The sequence below is a fragment of the Schistocerca cancellata genome, chromosome 3, assembly GCF_023864275.1.
Source record: "Schistocerca cancellata isolate TAMUIC-IGC-003103 chromosome 3, iqSchCanc2.1, whole genome shotgun sequence".
NCBI lineage: Eukaryota > Metazoa > Arthropoda > Insecta > Orthoptera > Acrididae > Schistocerca > Schistocerca cancellata.
In genome coordinates, this window is record NC_064628.1 from 446566066 (window position 1) to 446588547 (window position 22482).

Here is a 22482-nt window from a genome sequence, read left to right on the forward strand (position 1 = left end):
TGTTTCTCCCTCAGTGTTGCTACACTGGATGCCCGCACAGATGGGTTCACCTCTGCTGTCATCCTTTGCTCCCCATCTAAAGGAAAATCAATGCGGCTGTTCAGCATACAATGACAGCCATTCTTTTGACAGCCAACCAAGCCATGCCTTCGTCCTTGGGTTCCCCCCATCAGAAAGTGTGGCCATTAGAGATTGTAGGTGGGTTCTCCAATGCCACAAGCTGCACCCTGCACTAGTGCACCTCATTGGCTCTAAATGGCTCTGTGCCCACATCTGCTACCTCATAAAATGATGAAAGCAAGATTCCTGGGAACATGGATCACACACCTCTCCATCACAGACATGGGCAAAGATCAGACACCTCTACAGCTTCCAGTTCCTTGCAGGTGTAACAAGTATTTCCATAGATGGTGTCGCCAAAAATTTTGCTGAACATTATCCTTGCACATCTGCATTGAGAACTAGCATCCTGCCTTTCAGCTCATAAAACAGCAGATGTAGTGAATGCGCTTGTCTTTTACTGCCCACCACCTGAAGGCATGTAATGCTCCATTCAGTGAATGGGAGTTGTCCAGTGCCCTAGCCCATTGCCCTGATACTATCCCAGGGCCAGACCCCATCCACAACCAAATGCTGAAACTACTCTCAGTGGATTGTCAATGTCACATCCTTGCCCTCTTAAATTGGATCTGGAGCAATGGTGAGCTCACATCGCAGTGGTGAGAAAGCACAATAGTTTCCGGTACTGAAACCAGGTCAGAACCCCCTAGGGATGGACAGTTGTTGCCAAATCAGTGTGGCCAATGTTCCGTGAGCAAGCAGCTGTGTTGGCTTCTTGAGTCTCGGGGCCTTTTAGATGCATCTAAGGGTGGCTTTCATAAAGGTCATTCCACTGCTGATAATCTGGTTCACCTGGAGTCCACCATCTGAATAGCCTTTGCATGTTATCAACACTTCATCATTTTTTCAATCTACAGGAGGCTTATAACATGACATGGCATCACCATATACTTACTATGCTACATGAGTGGGGTTTCTGGGGTCCACTCCTGAGTCTTGTCAAGAACTTCCTGTTCTGTGTTCAAGTGGGTAGTTCTACATTTGTCCTTCTCACCAGCCATCTTCCTCTCTCACTGCTCCAAAAATCCTTCTCAGTATCTTTCTTCCCCATCTCAATAACCAGTTCTCCTCCTGTAATGTCAATACCCAGCCTTCTGATCCATATATTACTATTGGTCTTAATATGGTCGTGCATATTTTGATTTTTGTATTCCTACTAACATTCCTGGACACTATATGCATTTGTAAGTTCCCTTAACTTCCCAACTACTGTGTCCTTTCCCTGTAAAGGAGATCCACCTCCCACAACAGTGACCCAGAACTGGGTGTACAATTGCTGCATACCTCCAGAGTTTTTGTTTGGAACTGCAACTTCCTCCACTACTGCCGCTGGTCAGGGAGAAATCGCATCTGCCCACATGGCTTATACCCCAACCTAGGAGTTGCCTAGAAGTTTCCTTTGGTGCAAAAGATTCAGTTAACTGCTGGTTATACTATGTAATTACTTCACATAGATGTGTACATGCTTCTTTTCAATACCAAGCGAGGTGGCGCAGTGGTTAGCACACTGGACTCGCATTCGGGAGGACAACGGTTCAATCCCATCTCCAGCCATCCTGATTTAGGTTTTCCGTGATTTCCCTAAATTGTTTCAGGCAAATGCCGGAATGGTTCCTTTGAAAGGGCACGGCCGATTTCCTCCCCCATCCTTCCCTAACCCGAGCTTGCGCTCCGTCTCTAATGACCTCGTTGTCGACGGGACGTTAAAAAAAAAAAAACACTAAAACTTCTTTTCAGTAGCCTTCATACGAATTCTTTCTCCTTTTTGGTCCACTTAAACAAATGCTTCATCTACAATGACATCACTATCGACAAAACTTTTTCTTTTACTTGCTTCTGTGTTTTGGTGATTAATGTAGTATGGTTAGCAATGGCAGACTAAGGGAAGATGTAAACACCAAAGTTGTATCATTAACTCAACAAAACTCAGTCATATGTTCTATCAGGACAGTACTAGGTCCTTTTTAAGACGATTTCTGTAGTATTCTTCACAAAACCAGGTCATTTTTGTCTAGTGTGCTCATTTGAGACTCCAGTCACTGGCTGAAAATGTGTATTATCACTTCAGTACTGTGGCACTGATGTCCACAAGTGCAGACTTGTAAGTAGCATAATAGGCTACATCTCAATACTACATTACCAATACGCAAATTCCGTATTTCAGTGTATAGCAGCTTGTAATTCATCTCATGACAACATAAGAAAATATATTGTTCTGTTAGTAATGTGGTATTATTGGTGTGAAACTGTATTCATTTATTTGCAACAGCCTTAATGACATGTAAAACAAAGTCACTTTCTGACAGCAGATTTATGGAATTCTCCTAGCTTTGCCTCCAGGTAAGTTCAGAGTATTGTTTTTGCTTAGTCGTGAATGATTTTTGAAATTAATACTTCTTAAAAACTGCTGCATGTTTGTAATTCATAAGTGAAGTAGTAATTCCTTGCAAAATATAAGATTTATAGATTTTATAATTAAATTGTTGGTAGTGAGAAAAAGGAAATGAAGTCATATTTTCTGGACAAAAACAAACCATAACATAATTGTCTGAGATACCAACTGTTTCAGTGTCTTGTATTTGTTTTAGGGTGATCAACCTAGTAGTGCCTGCTGAGCAGATTATAGACACAGTGTCATTGTTCCATCTGCCACACCACAGGATGGTTTCTCTGAGATTCCTTGCATGGCACTTTTTAGGTAATAAATCATGCAGTAGTTTATACTTAGGAATTGTTGTTAGGCACTTTGATGACCACTTTTATAGACTGGTTGTTAGCAAATGTTACAGTACATTTGAAATATGTACACACATCAACAGAAGTTTTTCATCCCCTATTACTTCGAAATTCAAGGTACAGAAAACAAAAGTTCACACTGTATATATCTTCATTTGCAATGTGTGCAGATCACCAGGGTAGGTGTGTTTCACAGCACTCTTTAGCAACATCAGTACATGGTGCAATGTTCCCTTGCTCAGGTGAAGGCTTGAGTCTGTTGTGGCATACCATCAATGAAATCATCAAGGCAGCTCTGGTCCAGATTGTCCCATTCTTCAACAGTAATTCTGCAGAAGTTGCACAGAGGATGTGGTGGTTGTCAGCATCCAAAAACAGCTCATTTCAATCAGTTTCAAGTTCGATTGGATTTATATCCAGGGGCAGGTGGGCCATTTCATTCCGATGGTCCTAGCATGCAGAAGGAATGTGGTCATTTGAAAAGCATGATGAGTGTGCAGGTTATCATCCATCAAGAACAAATTGTCACAAAAATATTGGCGATGTGGTCCCATTATTGTTTGCAGAGCCTTGCCCCTGAACTGTCGACCATGGGAACTGCCCTCAACAATTGTGAGAAATGTATGGAGACCCCATGTAATGCCACCCCCCCCCCCCCCCCCCCAATCATCTCTCTGCCATCACCACCTTGTTGAACATGAGGAACACAATGTTGGATGTGTTTGCTATTACTATGTTGCCTACGAATATCAGGCTACAAACAGATTTGATATTTATCCTTAAACAACACCCAACATCAGTCCTGTGATGTCCATTCTAAATGATTTCTTGTCCATCTATAACAAGTGTCCTTTGTGTTCTGATGCACGATGAGGTGCTGCCATGGTCATCAGGATGGAGATTCACATCATCCAATAGTTTCCTAATCGCTGCTGCAATATGTGACATCCTGTAGCCTCTTGAGCACACAGTCCACAATCCATTTGACTCGAAGGTTGTAGATATTGATCATCATGCATACTGGTCAAATGTGAACAACCTGTGGGATATAGGTCCTCAACACTGTCAGTTGGAACTGATTCCATATCTGCACTGCATCGCTTTGACTCCAGTGTCAAGCAACATCCCTAACTGAGCCTTCTGCACATAATGTGATGATGAGGATTGGTTGTGATTGTCCTTTGTGGCATAATAGATGTTCGCTCTACTGTTCCACAGACATCTTTGTTGTGTCACCACTTATGCCTTGCTTTCAGCTGAAATGCTGCTATTCATTCAAGTGCAGTGTTCTCCTCATAAGTAACATACATGGTAACCGTCTATACATTTACAAACATCAGGTGTGACCTTTTGATCAGTACTGGAAGAATCACAACAGCAAAACACCTGTGCAATATACTGGTGCAATGCCAAACTTTTGTTGATGTGTGTAAATTGTTCGGAGGTAAGTTGTAAAAATAGGTTCCTAAACTGAAATGTGTTGGTAATAATGTATCACAGTTTAAGGCAACGTACTTTTTAATTTAATGTAAGATAGATGAAAATGATATATCTAAAAAGAAAGATGATGAGACTTACCAAACAAAAGCGCTGGCAGGTCGATAGGCACACAAACATACACACAAAATTCAAGCTTTCGCAACCAACGGTTGCCTCATCAGGAAAGAGGGAAGAAGAGGGAAAGACGAAAGGATTTGGGTTTTAAGGGAGAGGGTAAGGAGTCATTCCAATCCCGGGAGCGGAAAGACTTACCTTGGGGGGAAAAAAGGACAGGTATACACTCGCGCGCACACACACATATCCATCCGCATATACACAGACACAAGCAGACATTTGTTACAAATGTCTGCTTGTGTCTGTGTATATGCGGATGGATAGATATGTGTGTGTGTGTGAGTGTATACCTGTCGCGCACACACACACATATCCATCCGCATATACACAGACACAAGCAGACATTTGTTACAAATGTCTGCTTGTGTCTGTGTATATGCGGATGGATAGATATGTGTGTGTGTGTGTGTGAGTGTATACCTGTCCTTTTTTCCCCCTAAGGTAAGTCTTTCCGCTCCCGGGATTGGAATGACTCCTTACCCTCTCCCTTAAAACCCAAATCCTTTCGTCTTTCCCTCTTCTTCCCTCTTTCCTGATGAGGCAACCGTTGGTTGCGAAAGCTTGAATTTTGTGTGTATGTTTGTGTTTGTTTGTGTGCCTATCGACCTGCCAGCGCTTTTGTTTGGTAAGTCTCATCATCTTTCTTTTTAGATATATTTTTCCCACGTGGAATGTTTCCCTCTATTATATTCATACGTGAAAATGACCTTCACTCAACTGAATGCAGTTGGAAGACTGCAGAAAAACATTGTCTTATCTTTGAAGAATATTACCTCTCATGGGTCCATGATGTACAATAAAAGCACATCATATCCACATTGACTGACTAGATGCTGAAGTTGACACTTGCCTACCAAGGTACAACAGAAATTCTTTTTCTCCCAACTAAAGTAATCTGAAATGAGAGGATTTGGAAAAAGCTTGCAATAGATAATTCATGGGATTAATCTGTAATTTTTTGTGTTTATGTACCAGCTACGTTTGCATGGCCAAAATCAGGTAAAAAAACATTTTGTGGCATACTTATTTTGCAGTTGAAATGGGAGAAAATTAATAATAGTTTATTTAGTAACACTTTTTTCAATGCAGTTAGTAATAGCTTGTAAAATCTATGTGTAATAGATGTGTACATCTACCAGTACAGTAAAACTAAGCATTTTAATGTTTGTTTCCTTCTTTCGCAAAAAAAAGAAAGAAAGAAAAAAACTACTTATACCTCATGTAAACTGAAGTTTGAGACAACAGGTTACCTAGAATGAGATTTTCACTCTGCAGCGGAGTGTGCACTGATATGAAACTTCCTGGCAGATTAAAACTGTGTGCCGAACCGACACTCGAACTCGGGACTTTTGCCTTTCACGGGCAAGTGCTCTACCAACTGAGCTACCCAAGCACGACTCATGCCCCGTCCTCACAGCTTTACTTCTGCCAGTACCTCGCCTCCTAACTTCCAAACTTTACAGAAGCTCTCCTGCGAACCTTGCAGAACTAGCACCCCTGAAAGAAAGGATATTGAGGAGACATGGCTTAGCCACAGCCTAGGGGATGTTTCCAGAATGAGATTTTCACTCTGCAGCGGACTGTGCGCTGATATGAAACTTCCTGGCAGATTAAAACTGTGTGCCCGACCGAGACTCGAACTCGGGACCTTTGCCTTTCGCGGGCAAGTGCTCTACCAACTGAGCTACCAAAGCACGACTCATGCCCGGTCTCACAGCTTTACTTCTGCCAGTATCTCGTCTCCTACCTTCCAAACTTTACAGAAGCTCTTCTGCGAACCTTGCAGAACTAGCACCCCTGAAAGAAAGGATATTGAGGAGACATGGCTTAGCCACAGCCTAGGGGATGTTTCCAGAATGAGATTTTCACTCTGCAGTGGACTGTGCGCTGATATGAAACTTTTTAACAGGTTATCTATATGCCACTGAATATATCTAGTGGATTTCTTTTTCTCTCTGATCATATATATTCTTTTTTAGTTCATGACAGCAGAAATGCACATTACCCAAAACTGAAAATGTGATTAAAATCATTTTGCAAGTGTGTGTGGGTGAGTTGATGATACCTCTGAAACCACTGCTGGTTGTGCTAAAATTGGGCTGGCTGTTTCTCTGTATGACTTTTAATATCTGGGTACTTGTTGAGGAATATTTTCTCTTGTTCTTGGCAAGTTTGTACATTTGGGTTGATTTGAATCATTTAACTGTTGATTAAATGACACTAGAAATAAGTGAGTGATTGTTATAGATTTGTTTCCTGCAGAGAATGAATATCATGTCTAAGGGAAGTAGTAATTGATATTGTAGATGTAAGTAGTAATTTATCTTGTAGATGTTCCTTTTCATAACACCTTCAGAAACTCAGAATGAGCTGAATTTCCTTGGATGATGCAAACATTTGGTATTCGTAGAATGTTCTACAAACAAGTGTTCAAAGCCTTAACTCTGGCTCTTCAATATATTTGAAATAACACACACTTGATATTGATTCAGTAGTTTTTTAGAATATGATTTCTGGGAAACATTGCCAGTTGTTCAGTGTGGTACATGAGTTCATAATATTAATGCCTCTTTGAAGAATTAATTTTGTGGAATTCTGTTTGAAGTTAAATGTGTCACCAACATAATGGCTGGAAAGCATGCTCTATTTCAACTAGTCTGTTGAAAATCGACTAAGGAAACAGGACTGCAGACACGCAACAGAAAATTCTATTTCTACTTCATTGTGAAGTAATCGTGCTCTTGACTGGTGAAGTAGGTCATTCTCAAATTGCTAAGAACTAACACTGGTTGAGATACTGTTAACTCCTTGATAAATGAAGATAATAACTATATTTCTGGTTGTCCACATCTTTCTTGTCCATTTCACTGTCTTTCAGGAGGAGCAAGCAATGCGTTAACCAATTAAAATTATTAACACCTTGCTACACTGTATAGTTACATCTAATAAAACTGGTCTGAAAGTGTTGGTTACAGTTATGTTACTGTGGAACTTGGAGGCATCCAGGCTGTGTAATGGGATGAAACTTTCAGTAGAATCATTAAAGCAGAATTTGATGGAAGCCACCGTCATCACTTAGTGTGCTAAAGGGGAAGTCATCTTCATTCTTAGGATCCATATCATACCAGCAGTCTTGAACTTCAAGCACAAGTGTTTTCTGAGTCCAGTAAAAGCAGTCTTTGCTGTAATGAATTACAGACTTAAAATATGTGGCCTCCATTTGGAGAGTCATCATTTCTTGCATGAAAACTTTCAGTTCCTTGCTCCCAATGACTCTATGTAGTGGAAACAACATGTTTCTATGTGTGTAGGAACATTGGTCCCTACCTAGCATAATCAAGTAATCAACATAGATTTAGGTAAAATTGAGCGTGTGGTAATAGGCACATTACTAGACACTGGCATAATGAGTAACACTCACAAGAGGTTTAAGACAAAAACAAACTGGTTTATTGAATTAACTAAATTACTACAAGAAGGACTGAAATAATATCAAGAATTAAAAATGTTTAGTGGTTTCTGAAACCACGAGGCGCAGTTTAATTTTACCTCCTAAAGTGATGAATACAGAAGAAAAGAGTGATGCCAAGAGGCAGAGTAGCATTCTCAGCAACATTCTGTCGAGAAAAAAGCACACTACACACAGTCCAACATGAATATGGACAGACACAAGACAGTCACTAACTGAGCAACTCAAGCTATCAACCAATGGAATGGAAATAAGAAAACGGGTTCAGCTGTATTTAAATCCTTTTTCATCTACATCTTCATAGACACTCTGCAATCCACCGTACAGCAGTTGGTGGTTGGTACCCTGTACCACCACTAGTCATTTCCTTTCCTGTTACACTCAAATAGAGCGAGAGGAAAGGAGGCTGTCTGTAGCTTCCATATGAGCCCTAATTTCTCATATGTTATCTTCATGGTCCTTATGTGTAAAATATGTTGGAGGCAGTATAATTGTTCCGTAGTCAGCTTCAAATGCTGGTTCTCTAAATTTTCTCAATAGTGTCCCTCAAAAAGAAGATTGCCTCCTCTCCAGGGATTCCCATTTGAGTTCCTGAAGTATATCCGAAATGCTTGCATGTTGTTTGAACCTACCAGTAACAAATCTTGTTGCAGGCCTCTGAATTGCTTCAATGTTTCCTTAGATCTGACGTGGCTTGGAATCCAAACACTCTAGCAGTACTCAAGAATGGGCCACACTAGCATCCTGTATGTCATGTCCTTTACAGATGAACCACACTTCCGTAGAATTCTCCCTTGAATGAAAGTTGACCATTCATTTGTTGTTGATTAAGAATGAAAAAAAAAAAAAAAAAACCATAAGAAGATGGTACATTAAAAATTAAAGCTGCAATGTAATGATCCAATCCCCAATTAATTGGTAAGACCTACAATAAAATGAAGTGTGACAACCAATGAAACCGTGAGAACATTATGTAGTTAAATAACAAATTAAAGTAGAATAAAAGAGAAACAGCTCACAAAAAAGCTGTGATCTTATGGTGTAGCTGTCAACAGTTCAAAAGACGAATAGTGGAAACTAGTGATAGATCCTATGCTGAATTTCCACTGTACTTAGAAACAAAATAACAGTGTTGACAGTAGGAAGGAACAGTAAGAACAATGAACCCATTTGAGGAAACTCTCAATATTCAGGAACTCACTCTCATGAGGTCCAGAGGTTGCCACCTTGAACGGTCTCATACTGAAGGTGTGAAAGTTATCAGCTGACTTAGAAGCTGAGTATGTGCACTATAGGCAAGAATGTGCAATTGACTGCAGCAAGAGGTGTGAACACAAAGTGGCTCATTATTGGTCAGATTAATTTCAACGAGGATGGTTGGGCAACTCCGTTACAATTATTAACAACACGGATAAGAATAGTAAAAAAAAATTATGACATGAGAGAATTAATGAATCAGTGTAACCCTAACAATAACAAAAGCAATAAAAGTACACTAAAAATGAACAGGTGGAAGTCCAGCAGTAATATTCTAGGTTGCAGTGGGTGACGGTCAGTACGCAAGATACGTGACAGCAAAAACACTTTAAAACAATAATCAAGAAGGGAAAGAATGAGGAGCAAGGGGGGGAGGGGGGGAGATAGTACTAAACTAAATGCACTAGTTCACATCGCCCATTAATTGTATATTGGGGGAGGCGTTTTGTAAACGCATGATCTCCACTTCTTAAAGTATATTGAGAATATGGTCCTTATTTTTCCTGTGTAATATTTTTAAATTAGTGACAGAACGCCCCTATTTACCTAAATGTGTGCTCAAGGCAGATTTTAAACTGGTTCATGCAAGTATTCCTTGAACATGGTGTCAAACCCTATATCCATCCGTCCAGTATACCAGTTCAGGCAGTTATCACAGGCAATGCAATACATCCCCATGGCATTGCATTTTGTGCAAGTAGCATGTTCTTTATGTTCACATCTTTTGCTGGCATTACTAGATACTAAAAAGATAGATTTCATATTTTTTATACATATCCATTTGCCAACCTTTTCAGAGGTGTTAGCCTCCTCCCCCTCCACTCATCATGCTCTCTCTTCTCAATTATTTTTGTAACCATGTTTTTGCTGCAACACATCCTCACTTACTGATTGTCACTATTAGACCATTCGAGGTGGTGTCCTCTGGAGCTCGTGAGATCAAGTTCCTGATGTGGTGATTTTCCTTAATTAGGTTCATTGTTTTTACTGTTCTTACCTTCTGTCAACACCGTTATTTTGTTTGTAGATAATGGTTGTTCTACAGTGGAAATTCAGCATAGAACCTATCAACGGTTTCTACTATTTGTATTTCGAACTATTGATAGTTAGACCATCAGGTTATAACCTTTGGTGAGTTGTTTCTGTTTATCCTATTTTAATTTGCTTTATAACTACATAATGTCCACGGGGTTTTGTTGATTGTCACATAGCACTTTGTTAAAGGTCTTGCCAATTAATTAAGGATTGGATCATCACATTGCAGCTTTCATTTTTGACCACCTCCTTAGCAGCTTAATTTTCATTTTAAATCGACAAAAAATGTTGGCTCTACCATATAGCCCTAGTGTTGACCATCTTATGATGTAAGATACATTAGTACTTTCTATTACAACTATGATAAGGTTATGCATTTATACTAGAAGGTAATGGTTACGTGTTTATATCTAGAGGTTCACCTGAAGATGTGGTTGTAATGCCACAAAACCACTCATGAGTCCAATAAAAAGGATTTACATACAGCTGAAGCAGTTTTCTGATTTCTAAGATGCTATCAACCAATCTTCTGATACTGTGAGGTGTGAAGAAAAAATAAAACATTTCATGGGATCTTAAAATACAGACACTGAAAATGATGATAGATTAAATAGGGTGATGTCTTCACATGAAGCATACAGGCTATGATGTATGGGAGCTCAAGTCTCAGCTAGTACCTATGTGGGCACATGCATCTGCTGGTGCGCGAGAGTGCACTGCAGAGCAATGCAGTGCTTTGTATCCTGTGCTGGGTTAAAGGTGTAAAGACACTGCGAGTGAGTTAAAATACTTTTACAATAAACATCCAAGAATGGCTCAGTACCATCTACTGCACTGTTGGAGATACAAAATTCATAGTCATGTGGCGTGACCATCACATTTTGTGTGCAGGGCCTACCCCAGATGTTACCACCATGAAGAGAACTGAGAGCGAGGTGAGGCCAACAGAAGCCTAGCTTGGAATGAAGCTGTTGTTTTGCTCCCATTAGCTAGTGACTGTAGTAGATTTGTGTCCAGTCATTTGGCAGAAATGAGAGCTCTTTTGGCAGAAGGAGACAGAGGAATACAAAGAAAGAACCTCACTGCACTAGTGCATGAGCATAGCAAGGTGGACATGTATGGAATAGAGCAGGATTGCTAAACCTGAAGCGCTGTGAAGGGCTGCCACCCCTGTATTATCCGAAGAGGGAGGCCGGTACTGTAGGTATAAATGTGTTTGTAAATAGTTCGTAATTACTGTACTCATTTAAAAAAAAGATAAAGTAAGAAATTATGTATAGTGGATCTCTTTTTTTTGTTGTCAATTCATTATGTTTTAGTATATATCGAAAGGCAAATTCACTTAAGAAAAATATAAAATTGTGAGTTACAATTGCACTACTTGCCTTCAGAAGATGAAATTCATAGTAGTGCTAATACAGGCACATAAAAGTACAAGAAATTAACCTAGCTTTTGGATCTGTTAGTTTATTCCTTGGGGAGGAAACAGGAATAGTTTTGGGAAAGCTAAAAAGGATCAGGTCACTCAGACCCCAGGATGAGAGGTATCCATCTTTTAGGTAGGTCCCTCTAAGAATCATGTGCTGAACATAGGTGCTGGCAACAAGTTCTGTCTCATAATTTTATAGTTCTGTCATTTAATGTATCAGTCAGTTATTTCAAAACTAAATTTGTACAACAAAAGAAATTTTTTTAAGTTGTTAATGAAATGTAGCACAATTTAAACACCACTGCTCTACAATGGCACTTCATTTTTTATTGAGGCCAAACCGTTCTTGTTCACTGTGTGTCTCCAGGCATAAACATCCAGTCGGAGACACATGATTCAGTGGAGGATGCACGCACAGCTCTTCATTTGTACCAACACTACTGCCATCTAGAAGCAAAGGGTGCAAGTGCTGTACGTGCAGCACTAGAGGAACTGTACAATGCTGGCAACCGCCTGCACTGGCAAGTTCCTTGTGGACTGAATGACAGCAATAGTAGTGGAGTCAGTGTGACCAGTCATGGCTGAGAGCAGTTCCTCCATACTTCAAAAACTGGCATTGTTGTGATGCACACAGGGTGAAAAGCAATCTGTGAAAGTGCACTGCCAATTGTGTATAAACTGCTGTCGATTAATATAGATTTATTTTTGAGAGTTTTAAAGGGTAATAAGTTAAGAATCTTTTTGTGAAGTGGATCACTTAGTGAGAAAACCATACTGTTGTATGTATATCTCCTTAAATTAAGAAATTGTCAAGAATTACTGTAACATTGTTTTTAATGTAAACTTTACTTTCAGGGATTTATGAACATATTTTATTTGCATGTGTTGGGATTTTAAACACAATTGTCCATTTTACCTGCTGGAAGAGTATATAAATAAGTTAAGCATATTTTATTATGTTTTTAATTAACTTTTATTTTTAAATCAGTTATTAGCATGATAAAGTGGTGTTATACCTGTATGTTAGCGGAACAGCACGATATCAGAATGAAAGAATGTATGTGTCATTTTATATTACTCGTTGTAACTATGTACTTACTATGAAATTTTAATGCAAACATTTTCTATTTGTATGTTACCTAAGATATTTTACATTATTTTTATACTATTTTATTTGAAGCAGATTAGTGATCACACATCTGATTTTTGTGGCGCATTTTAAGGTTGTTGAGCAGTACACACCTGATAGGTATTAATTGCTTTACAACTGGTACTTTTGTTACATACTCAACACTGTGATTTTTCTTTCCATCTGTTAACATTAATTGTTATTACTTACTTTGGAAGAATGACTCATGGAATGGATGCTCCAGTTGAGTGGATATTTATTTTAACTTTGTACAGAGTCAGTATTATCTGGTATCCAAGCTGTTCCTAAAGATATATTTTCTTGAGAAACATAATTTTGTAATGTTCTCTGGGTACAACAAAGTTCAAAGATACAAATTTTTTATCAAACATGCAAATATTTTGAATACTCAGTAGCTACTGCCAGGTTGGTGATGGTAGAGTAAAGCATTTAATATGATCCTGTGATATGGTACATATAACTGATGCATTTATTGTAGTGTAAATTTGCTCAAGTCTTGTTTAAAATTGTGTTTCTTAAATGAGATTCATATCCTTCCTTATGATCACCTCTCTGTGCAGTCTCAATAAATTATTTTTTTATTATCTGTATGAGGTTTTCATTTTATTAACTTTCCTAGGCACCTAAAACTATCCTGCTTCAAGTGCTTTGGACGATTTTTTTTAAAGATGATTATATAAGGTGCAGTCAAATGGAAATGAGACAATTTGGAAAAAAGTAAGTCAACCGTTTATTATTTCAAACATAGTCTTCATAATTGTTAATACAGTTATTCCATTATGAGAAATATGGTCATGCCTTCATAAAAAAATGTTTATGGTTGTCTACAGAACCATGATTGTACCAAGGCAAGCACCTCTTCATCTGAAGCACATTGATGGCAGCAAAAATCTTTTTCTCAGAGCTCCAAAAATATGGAAATTGCATGGAGAGATGTCAGAACTGTATGCAGGATGTGTAAAGGCTTCCCTACAAAACTTTTGCACCATAGTGGAACAGCCTTGGCACTTTGTTGGCAGATTGTTTTGACTACACCGCAAAAGTTTTCTGGGAAGCCCATACACATCCTCCGTACAGTGCTGATCTCTCTCCATGTGATTTCCATATTTTTGGAGCCCTGAAGAAAGATATTAGACACCATCGATTTGCTTCGGGTGAAGAGGTGATTGCCTGAGTACAATCATGGTCTCGTAGGCAACTGAAAACATTTTTCTATGAAGACATTGACTGTTTTGTCTCACAGATGGATTAATGTATTAAAATTTAGGTCAATTACTTTTGAAATAATAAAGTTTACTTTCTTTTTTTCCATCTGTTTCATTTTCATTTGACTGCCCTTTATATCTCCTGTGCCATTCACAATAACTGATAAGTGCTCTGTTGGATGATGTATGATATAATCCTTATTACTAAATGGTAATAAAAGTCAATAGAGTGACATTGGAGAAGTTAGAATGAGGAGAAAAAGGTGAAATACGGTGTCAACAGAAGTGTCTGGTGGAGGACAGCAACTAGCGAAGGTAGTTTGCAGGAATAAAGAATATATTAGAGGAAACTCCTTGGCAGATTAAAACTGTGTGCCAGACTGAGACACAAACCCGGAATCTTGTTTTTTGCAGGCAGCACTCTTACCAAATGAGTTACCTGGGCATATCTCATGACTTCCTCTCACAGCCTTACTTGTAATTTCCACCAGAACCTCATTCCTGCTTTGCTCCTTGGCTACCTAAAGAGGTTCCAAGTTCGAGTTATGATCCATAGTGCAGTTAAAATCTGCCATGAAATTTCAAAACTGTGTGCACACCACTGCAGAGCGAGTTATTTATTCTGGAATAATAACAGTTACCAGCTGCAAAATTCGAACAAATTTGGTGTTTCCTTGTATGAGGGAGAGGGGATACCAGATGGTGCAGTTTGTAAAGCTTCCATAAAGTCAACATATTGTGCTGAACAGTGTGCTTCACAACCAGCTGGTCTAGCATTTAATTCACAGCTTGGCAAGTAGACGTTAATAATTACTGTCACATAGAATTGTGCCTAGCCATTGCAGTGTGCCACATAGCTAAATTTACATGTGTAAATTTACATCTTTGATAGGGTAAGAAGTGCCAGTGCCAGTGCATGAAATGGAAGTAGTGGGTAGTTGTATGAAACAGGTTTTGTACCTGTCTCTTCCTCAAGGGTGTCACCCATGTAGTAGGGATGGTGGGAGCAAGAGTGGCATAAGTAAAAAGAAAGTTAATTAATTTGGGTGAGTAGCATAGTGGCAATTTGTGAGGAGAGGAAAGGGTACTTGGAAGGATATTACTGATTTTCCCTGCACAGTGAGAGGCCCTGACAGAGAACATGTTTTCTTATTCTAGTACAGGTGGCACAGATCTTGTAACTATCTGTTCACAAATTTCTGAGTTTCCCTGTTGTTCCCATTACCAAATATTACCAATGCTAAACTCTTTTCAGAGGCATATATTGTGTTCTGCTAGCCTGCTTCAGGTGGGCTTGCCCATGAAGTGGGAGTGGGCTCAGTCATGCCAGGGTGCATTGTAAAGGGTGGCCTCCAGGGCCCAGATACACAGGGCTGGCCCACCAGGCTGTCAACACCTCACTCACGTATACAGCACAGCCCAAGCACTTGAAGCAATTTGCTAGCCTACAGAACTGATGCCACTCCAGGTGAGATGGTCCTTAATGTATACACAAACTCATAGTGTCATTACTTGGAAAAAAATAAGAAGAAATACAGATTATTGATCAATAAAAATTAAACATTTTCTTTAGTTTTCTTATTATAAACTTTCATTACTCACACTTTTGTAGTTAAAAGAAAGAAGTTGTGGTGATCAAAAGAATATTTCATTTTGTTTGTTGTCTATAAGTGAAATATTTGTACACAATACAATATGCTGTTGCATGGTGAGTACAGTTGTTAAGGATACCCAAAGTAACTGTTTGATAAAGCTAATAACTGCCCTAAATGTGTTTCCTCTGGTGTGAGAGATGGTGTGATTTAGGGTGGCAGAAACAACTAGGAGAACATCTTGGACCTGTGCGATGAAACTTATACTTTGTCCAGCATGATAGCAGAGTCCTCCAATGATCAGCTCAGGATGTTAGTGGAAACGCTATACACTGAGCCACATTGAAAATTGCACAACCATAGAGTTATTATCTGTGCCAGAACCTGGTCCATAAACAAAAGGATAACTAATGTTACAGTTGTATACGTAGTATCATTGATTGAAGGGGTCTGACATTCTTTACATTCTTTTAATTGGCATTTTTTAAGTTGAAATGGTCTGATGTGAATGTGATACAGCGAGAGCTACTGCAGTTGTCGAGTGATATGTATGAACACTGTGAACAACACACTTCTATCTCAGATAAAATAATGAATAGCTACTGATTCTACAGCAATGTGTCACTGTTTGAACTTTTAAGTTGTGGAAGAGAAATAGATCAGGAAGGAGAGATATTTTTGGGCAAAATGTTCTTGATTAACTATAGCAGAAATATTAGTCACAAGAGAATTCTGCAAATGTATTACTTTATTTATTTATTTAAAAATTATGTACTGTTTATCTTTCAGCCCCAGTTGCACATTTTTTCCCAGTATGGCTAGTTTCAATATCCTTGGACCATTTTCAGATCAGTATATTTACAGAAGCAACCCACTGTGTCTATGGACATATTGAAATAATGCTCTCAGTTAACTTTTCATGTCTGATTAGATTAAAATCTCGAAGTTAGACATTTTAGTTCTTTAACACCATATGACAGGTTGTATCTAATGACAGACAAGCCAGACTGTGAAGACCCAAGTATGTTGCTTTATTGCTGCAAGTGTTGGCACCATTGCTTCCTAATCTTTGCTAGCTGGCACTCAAGATTTTAGCCATTACTCATACCAGTTTAATGTGAAAAATTAATACAAAAGCCTACACATTGTGAAAATGATCACAATAGCATACTAGACCTCTTAGTGACAAACCCTAAGAAATAAAGACTGTTTTGATAGACACAGGAATTAAGAGATGGCAAGGCAATTGTAGCAAGAGTGAATACAGTACCATACCATCCAAATGCATAAGAAATAAATGCAAAAGATTTCTACGGTATTCAAAAAAGTGGATAAAAATCCTCTTTTGCCTTCCTAAGAGATACTCTCCATTCCTTCTGTGTTACGTAAATGTCAACCAGATGTGGCTTAAATTCAAAGAACTAGTGTTAACAGAAATTGGGTCTTATACCAAGTAAATTAATAAGATGAATCAGATCAAGGCCCTGTTGCAGAAGCAACAAAAAGCACATGCCAGATTTGAAAGAAAATAAAATTTCAGAGACTGGCAGTAGTTTTCAAATGCTCAAAACTTAGTGTGGACTTCAGCGTGAGATGTTTTTAATAGTTTCCACAACAGAAATCTGTCTCAAAATTCAGCAGAAAATCCAAAGATATTCCAGTAGTAATAAAGTACACCAGTGGCAAAGACACGTTTGATACCTTCATTGAATAATGGTAGTAGTAGTGCTACCAACAACAGTGCATCTAAAGCAGAATTACTTAACACAGTTTTCCAAAATTTCTTCATCAAAGAAGGTACAGTAAGTATTCAAGAATTCAAACCATGAACAGCAGCCAACATAAGTAATTTGGAACTGATGTAATGAAGCAACTAAAGTCACTTTATAAAGGCAAGTCCTCCAATCCAGATTATGTACCAAATAGGTTCCTTTCGAAGCACACTGATGAAACAGCTCCGAGGGGGGGGGGGGGGGGGCACTGAAACTGCATTTTATAGGCAGTACACTTAGAAGTTGCAGAAAATGTATTAGAGAGACTGCCAATACTATGCTTGTCTGTCCTCTTCTGGAGTATGGCAGTCATTAAAGGAAATGTGATTTTCATTGTGACAATATATTTTCACAAAATTTCAGTCACCCATTTTCTCCACCGGGTATGAAAAATTTTTGTTGATTTGCCCCTACATAGAGGGAAATGGCCATTGTAATCAAATAAGAGAAGCCAGTGCCCACATGGAAAAATTTAGGTGTTCATTTTTCCCACATGGTGTTTTACAGTGGAACAATTGAGAAACGGTCTGGAAGTAATTCTATGAGCCCTCTGCTAAACACTTTAGTCAGCACTTAATGTCAGTCAGGCAAGGGTTGTTTTTTCACAAAAAACAGCTACAATAAGTGCTCGCAATATGAATGACATTCCACCTACGTAAAATTACTAGGTTGGGTTCTCACCAAAATTATTTACTGTATAGCTGCCTCATTTTCTTTCATGTAAGTACAGGATGAATGAATAAATTTTATTTTCAAAATGAATCTGGTGCAGAGATCTTAGAAGATGAAAGCTTCCTGCTTCTTCTTATTCATATTGTAATCCCCAAATCCTCGAAATATAACCGAAAAATATATCTATTCAAAAAAGCAGATAAAAATTCACTTGACACCTTCCTGCGAGACAATCTCCACTCATTCCAAATTAATAATATAAGTGTAGACCAGATGTGGCTTAAATTCAAAGTAATAATATCAGCAGCAATTGAGAGATTTATACCAAATAAATTAACAAACAATGGAGTTGATCCTCCTTGGTACACAAAGCGGGTTAGAATACTGTTGCAGAAACAACGAAACAAACATGCCAAATTTGAACAGATGCCAAATCCCCAAGATTGAAGATCTTTTACAGAAGCTCAAAATCAATGCGAGATGCCTATAACAGTTTCCACAACGAAACTATGTCTCGAAATCTGCCAGAAAATACAGAGAGATTCTGGTCGTATGTGAAGTATGTTAGCGGCAAGAAACAATCAATGCCTTCTCTGCGCAATAACAATGGAGATACTATCGAAGACAGTGCTGCTAAAGCAGAGTTACTAAACACAGCCTTCCGAAATGCCTTCACAAAAGAAGACGAAGTAAATATTCCAGAATTAGAATCGAGAACAGCTGCCAACATGAGTAACGTAGAAGTAAATATCCTCAGAATAGTGAAGCAGCTTACATCACTTTATAAAAGCAAGTCTTCTGGTCCAGACTGTATACCAATTAGGTTCCTTTCAGAGTATGCTGATGGATTAGCTCCATACTTAAAAATCATATACAACCATTCGCTCAACAAAAGGTCCATACCCAAAGACTGGAAAGTTGCACAGATCACACCAATATTCAGGAAAGGTAGTAGGAGTAATCCACTAAATTACAGGCCCATATCGTTAACATCGATATGCAGCAGGATTTTAGAACATATGTTGTGTTCAAACACTATGAATTGCCTCAAAGAAAACGGTCTATTGACACACTGTCAACATGGGTTTAGAAAACATGGTTCCTGTGAAACACAACTAGCTCTTTATTCACATGAAGTGTTGAGTGCTATTGACAAGGGATTTCATATCGATTCCATATTACTGGATTTCCGGAAGGCTTTCAACGCTGTACCACACCAGCGGCTTGTAGTGAAATTGTGTGCCTATGGAGTATCATCTCAGTTATGTGATTTCCTGTCAGAGAGGTCACAGCTCGTAGTAATTGATGGAAAGTCATCGAATAAAACAGAAGTGATTTCTGGCGTTCCCCAAGGCACGGTTATAGGCCCTTTGCTGTTCCTTATCTTTATAAACAATTTGGGAGACAATCTGAGCAGCCATCTTTGGTTGTTTGCAGATGATGCTGTCATTTATGGACTAATGAAGTCATCAGAAGATCAAAACAAACTGCAAAATGATTTATAAAAAATATCTGAATGGTGCGAAAAGTGGCAGTTGACCCTAAATAACGAAAAGTGTGAGGTCATCCATATGAGTGCTAAAAGGAACTCATTAAACTTCGGTTACACGATGAATCAGTCTCATCTAAACGCTGTAAATTCAACTAAATACCTAGGTATTACAATTATGAACAACTTAAATTGGAAGGAACACATAGAAAATATTGTGGGGAAGGCTAACCAAAGACTGCATTTTATTGGCAGGACACTTAGAACCCCCCATGAACCATGGACCTTGCCGTTGGTGGGGAGGCTTGCGTGCCTCAGCGATACAGATGGCCGTACCGTAGATACAACCACAACGGAGGGGTATCTGTTGAGAGGCCAGACAAACGTGTGGTTCCTGAAGAGGGGCAGCAGCCTTTTCAGTAGTTGCAAGGGCAACAGTCTGGATGATTGACTGATCTGGCCTTGTAACAATAACCAAAACGGCATTGCTGTGCTGGTACTGTGAACGGCTGAAAGCAAGGGGAAACTACGGCCGTAATTTTTCCCGAGGGCATGCAGCTTTACTGTATGTTTAAATGATGGCGTCCTCTTGGGTAAAATATTCCGGAGGTAAAATGGTCCCCCATTTGAATCTCCGGGCGGGGACTACTCAAGAGGATGTCGTTATCAGAAGAAAGAAAACTGGCGTCCTACGGATCGGAGCGTGGAATGTCAGAGCCCTTAATCGGGCAGGTAGGTTAGAAAATTTAAAAATGGAAATGGATAGGTTAAAGTTAGATATAGTGGGAATTAGTGAAGTTCGGTGGCAGGAGGAACAAGACTTCTGGTCAGGTGACTACAGGGTTATAAACACAAAGTCAAATAGGGGTAATGCAGGAGTAGGTTTAAGAATGAATAGGAATGCTGGTAAGCTGCTACAAACAGCATAGTGAACGCATTATTGTGGCCAAGATAGACACGAAGCCCATGCTTACTACAGTAGTACTAGTTTATATGCCAACTAGCTATGCAGATGACGAAGAAATTGAAGAAATGTATGATGATATAAAAGAAATTATTTAGATAGTGAAGGGAGACGAAAATTTAATAGTCATGGGTGACAGGAATTCAAGTGTAGGAAAAGGGAGAGAAGGAAACGTAGTAGGTGAATATGGATTGGGGCTAAGAAATGAAAGAGGAAGCCGCCTGGTAGAATTTTGCACAGAGCACAACTTAATTATAGCTAACACTTGGTTTAAGAATCATGATAAAAGGTTGTATACATGGAAGAACCCTGGAGATACTAAAAGGTATCAGATAGATTATATAATGGTAAGACAGAGATTTAGGAACCAGGTTCTAAATTGTAAGACATTTCCAGGGGCAGATGTGGACTCTGACCACAATCTATTGGTTATGACCTGTAGTAATAACTGAAGAAACTGCAAAAAGGTGGGAATTTAAGGAGATGGGACCTGGATAAACTGAAAGAACCAGAGGTTGTACAGAGTTTTAGGGAGAGCATAAGGGAACAATTGACAGGAATGGGGGAAAGAAATACAGTAGAAGAAGAATGGGTAGCTTTGAGGGATGAAGTAGTGAAGGCAGCAGAGGATCAAGTAGGTAAAAAGACCAGGGCTCTTAGAAATCCTTGGGTAACAGAAGAAATATTAAACTTAATTGATGAAAGGAGAAAATATAAAAATGCAGTAAATGAAGCAGGCAAAAAGGAATACAAACGTCTCAAAAATGAGATCGACAGGAAGTGCAAAATGGCTAAGTAGGGATGGCTAGAGGACAAATGTAAGGACGTAGAGGCTTATCTCACTAGGGGTAAGATAGATACTGCCTACAGGAAAATTAAAGAGACCTTTGGAGATAAGAGAATCACTTGTATGAACATCAAGAGCTCAGACGGAAACCCAGTTCTAAGCAAAGAAAGGAAAGCAGAAAGGTGGAAGGAGTATATAGAGGGTCTATACAAGGGCGATGTACTTGAGGACAATATTATGGAAATGGAACAGGATGTAGATGAAGATGAAATGGGAGATACGATACTGCGTGAAGAGTTTGACAGAGCACTGAAAGACCTGAGTCGAAACAAGGCCCCCGGAGTAGACAACATTCCATTGGAACTACTGACGGCCTTGGGAGAGCCAGTCCTGACAAAACTCTACCATATGGTGAGCAAGATGTATGAAACAGGCGAAATACCCTCAGACTTCAAGAAGAATATAATAATTCCAATCCCAAAGAAAGCAGGTGTTGACAGATGTGAAAATTACCGAACAATCAGTTTAATAAGCCACAGCTGCAAAATACTAACACGAATTCTTTACAGACGAATGGAAAAACTAGTAGAAGCTGACCTCGGCGAAGATCAGTTTGGGTCCGTAGAAATACTGGAACACGTGAGGCAACACTGACCTTACGACTTATCTTAGAAGAAAGATTAAGGAAAGGCAAACCTACGTTTCTAGCATTTGTAGACTTAGAGAAAGCTTTTGACAATGTTGACTGGAATACTCTCTTTCAAATTCTAAAGGTGGCAGGGGTAAAATACAGGGAGCGAAAGGCTATTTACAATTTGTACAGAAACCAGATGGCAGTTATAAGAGTCGAGGGACATGAAAGGGAAGCAGTGGTTGGGAAGGGAGTGAGACAGGGTTGTAGCCTCTCCCCAATGTTATTCAATCTGTATATTGAGCAAGCAGTAAAGGAAACAAAAGAAAAATTCGGAGTAGGTATTAAAATCCATGGAGAAGAAATAAAAACCTTGAGGTTTGCCGATGACATTGTAATTCTGTCAGAGACAGCAAAGGACCTGGAAGAGCAGTTGAACGGAATGGACAGTGTCTTGAAAGGAGGATATAAGATGAACATCAACAAAAGCAAAACGAGGATAATGGAATGTAGTCGAATTAAGTCGGGTGACGCTGAGGGAATTAGATTAGGAAATGAGA

At 39.1% G+C, this 22482-nt stretch overlaps 1 protein-coding gene across 1 annotated transcript in view; it reads left to right on the forward strand.

Moving 5' to 3' along the window:
- Positions 1 to 13398, forward strand: part of LOC126175203 (PAN2-PAN3 deadenylation complex catalytic subunit PAN2) — a 319055-nt gene extending 305657 nt beyond the window's left edge. Inside the window, exons 20-21 of the mRNA XM_049921812.1 lie at positions 2709 to 2818; positions 12028 to 13398. Coding sequence (XP_049777769.1) covers positions 2709 to 2818; positions 12028 to 12245 — 328 coding nt within the window. The 3' untranslated portion in view covers positions 12246 to 13398. The remainder of the gene's footprint in view (positions 1 to 2708; positions 2819 to 12027) is intronic.
- Positions 13399 to 22482: the final 9084 nt, after the last annotated feature.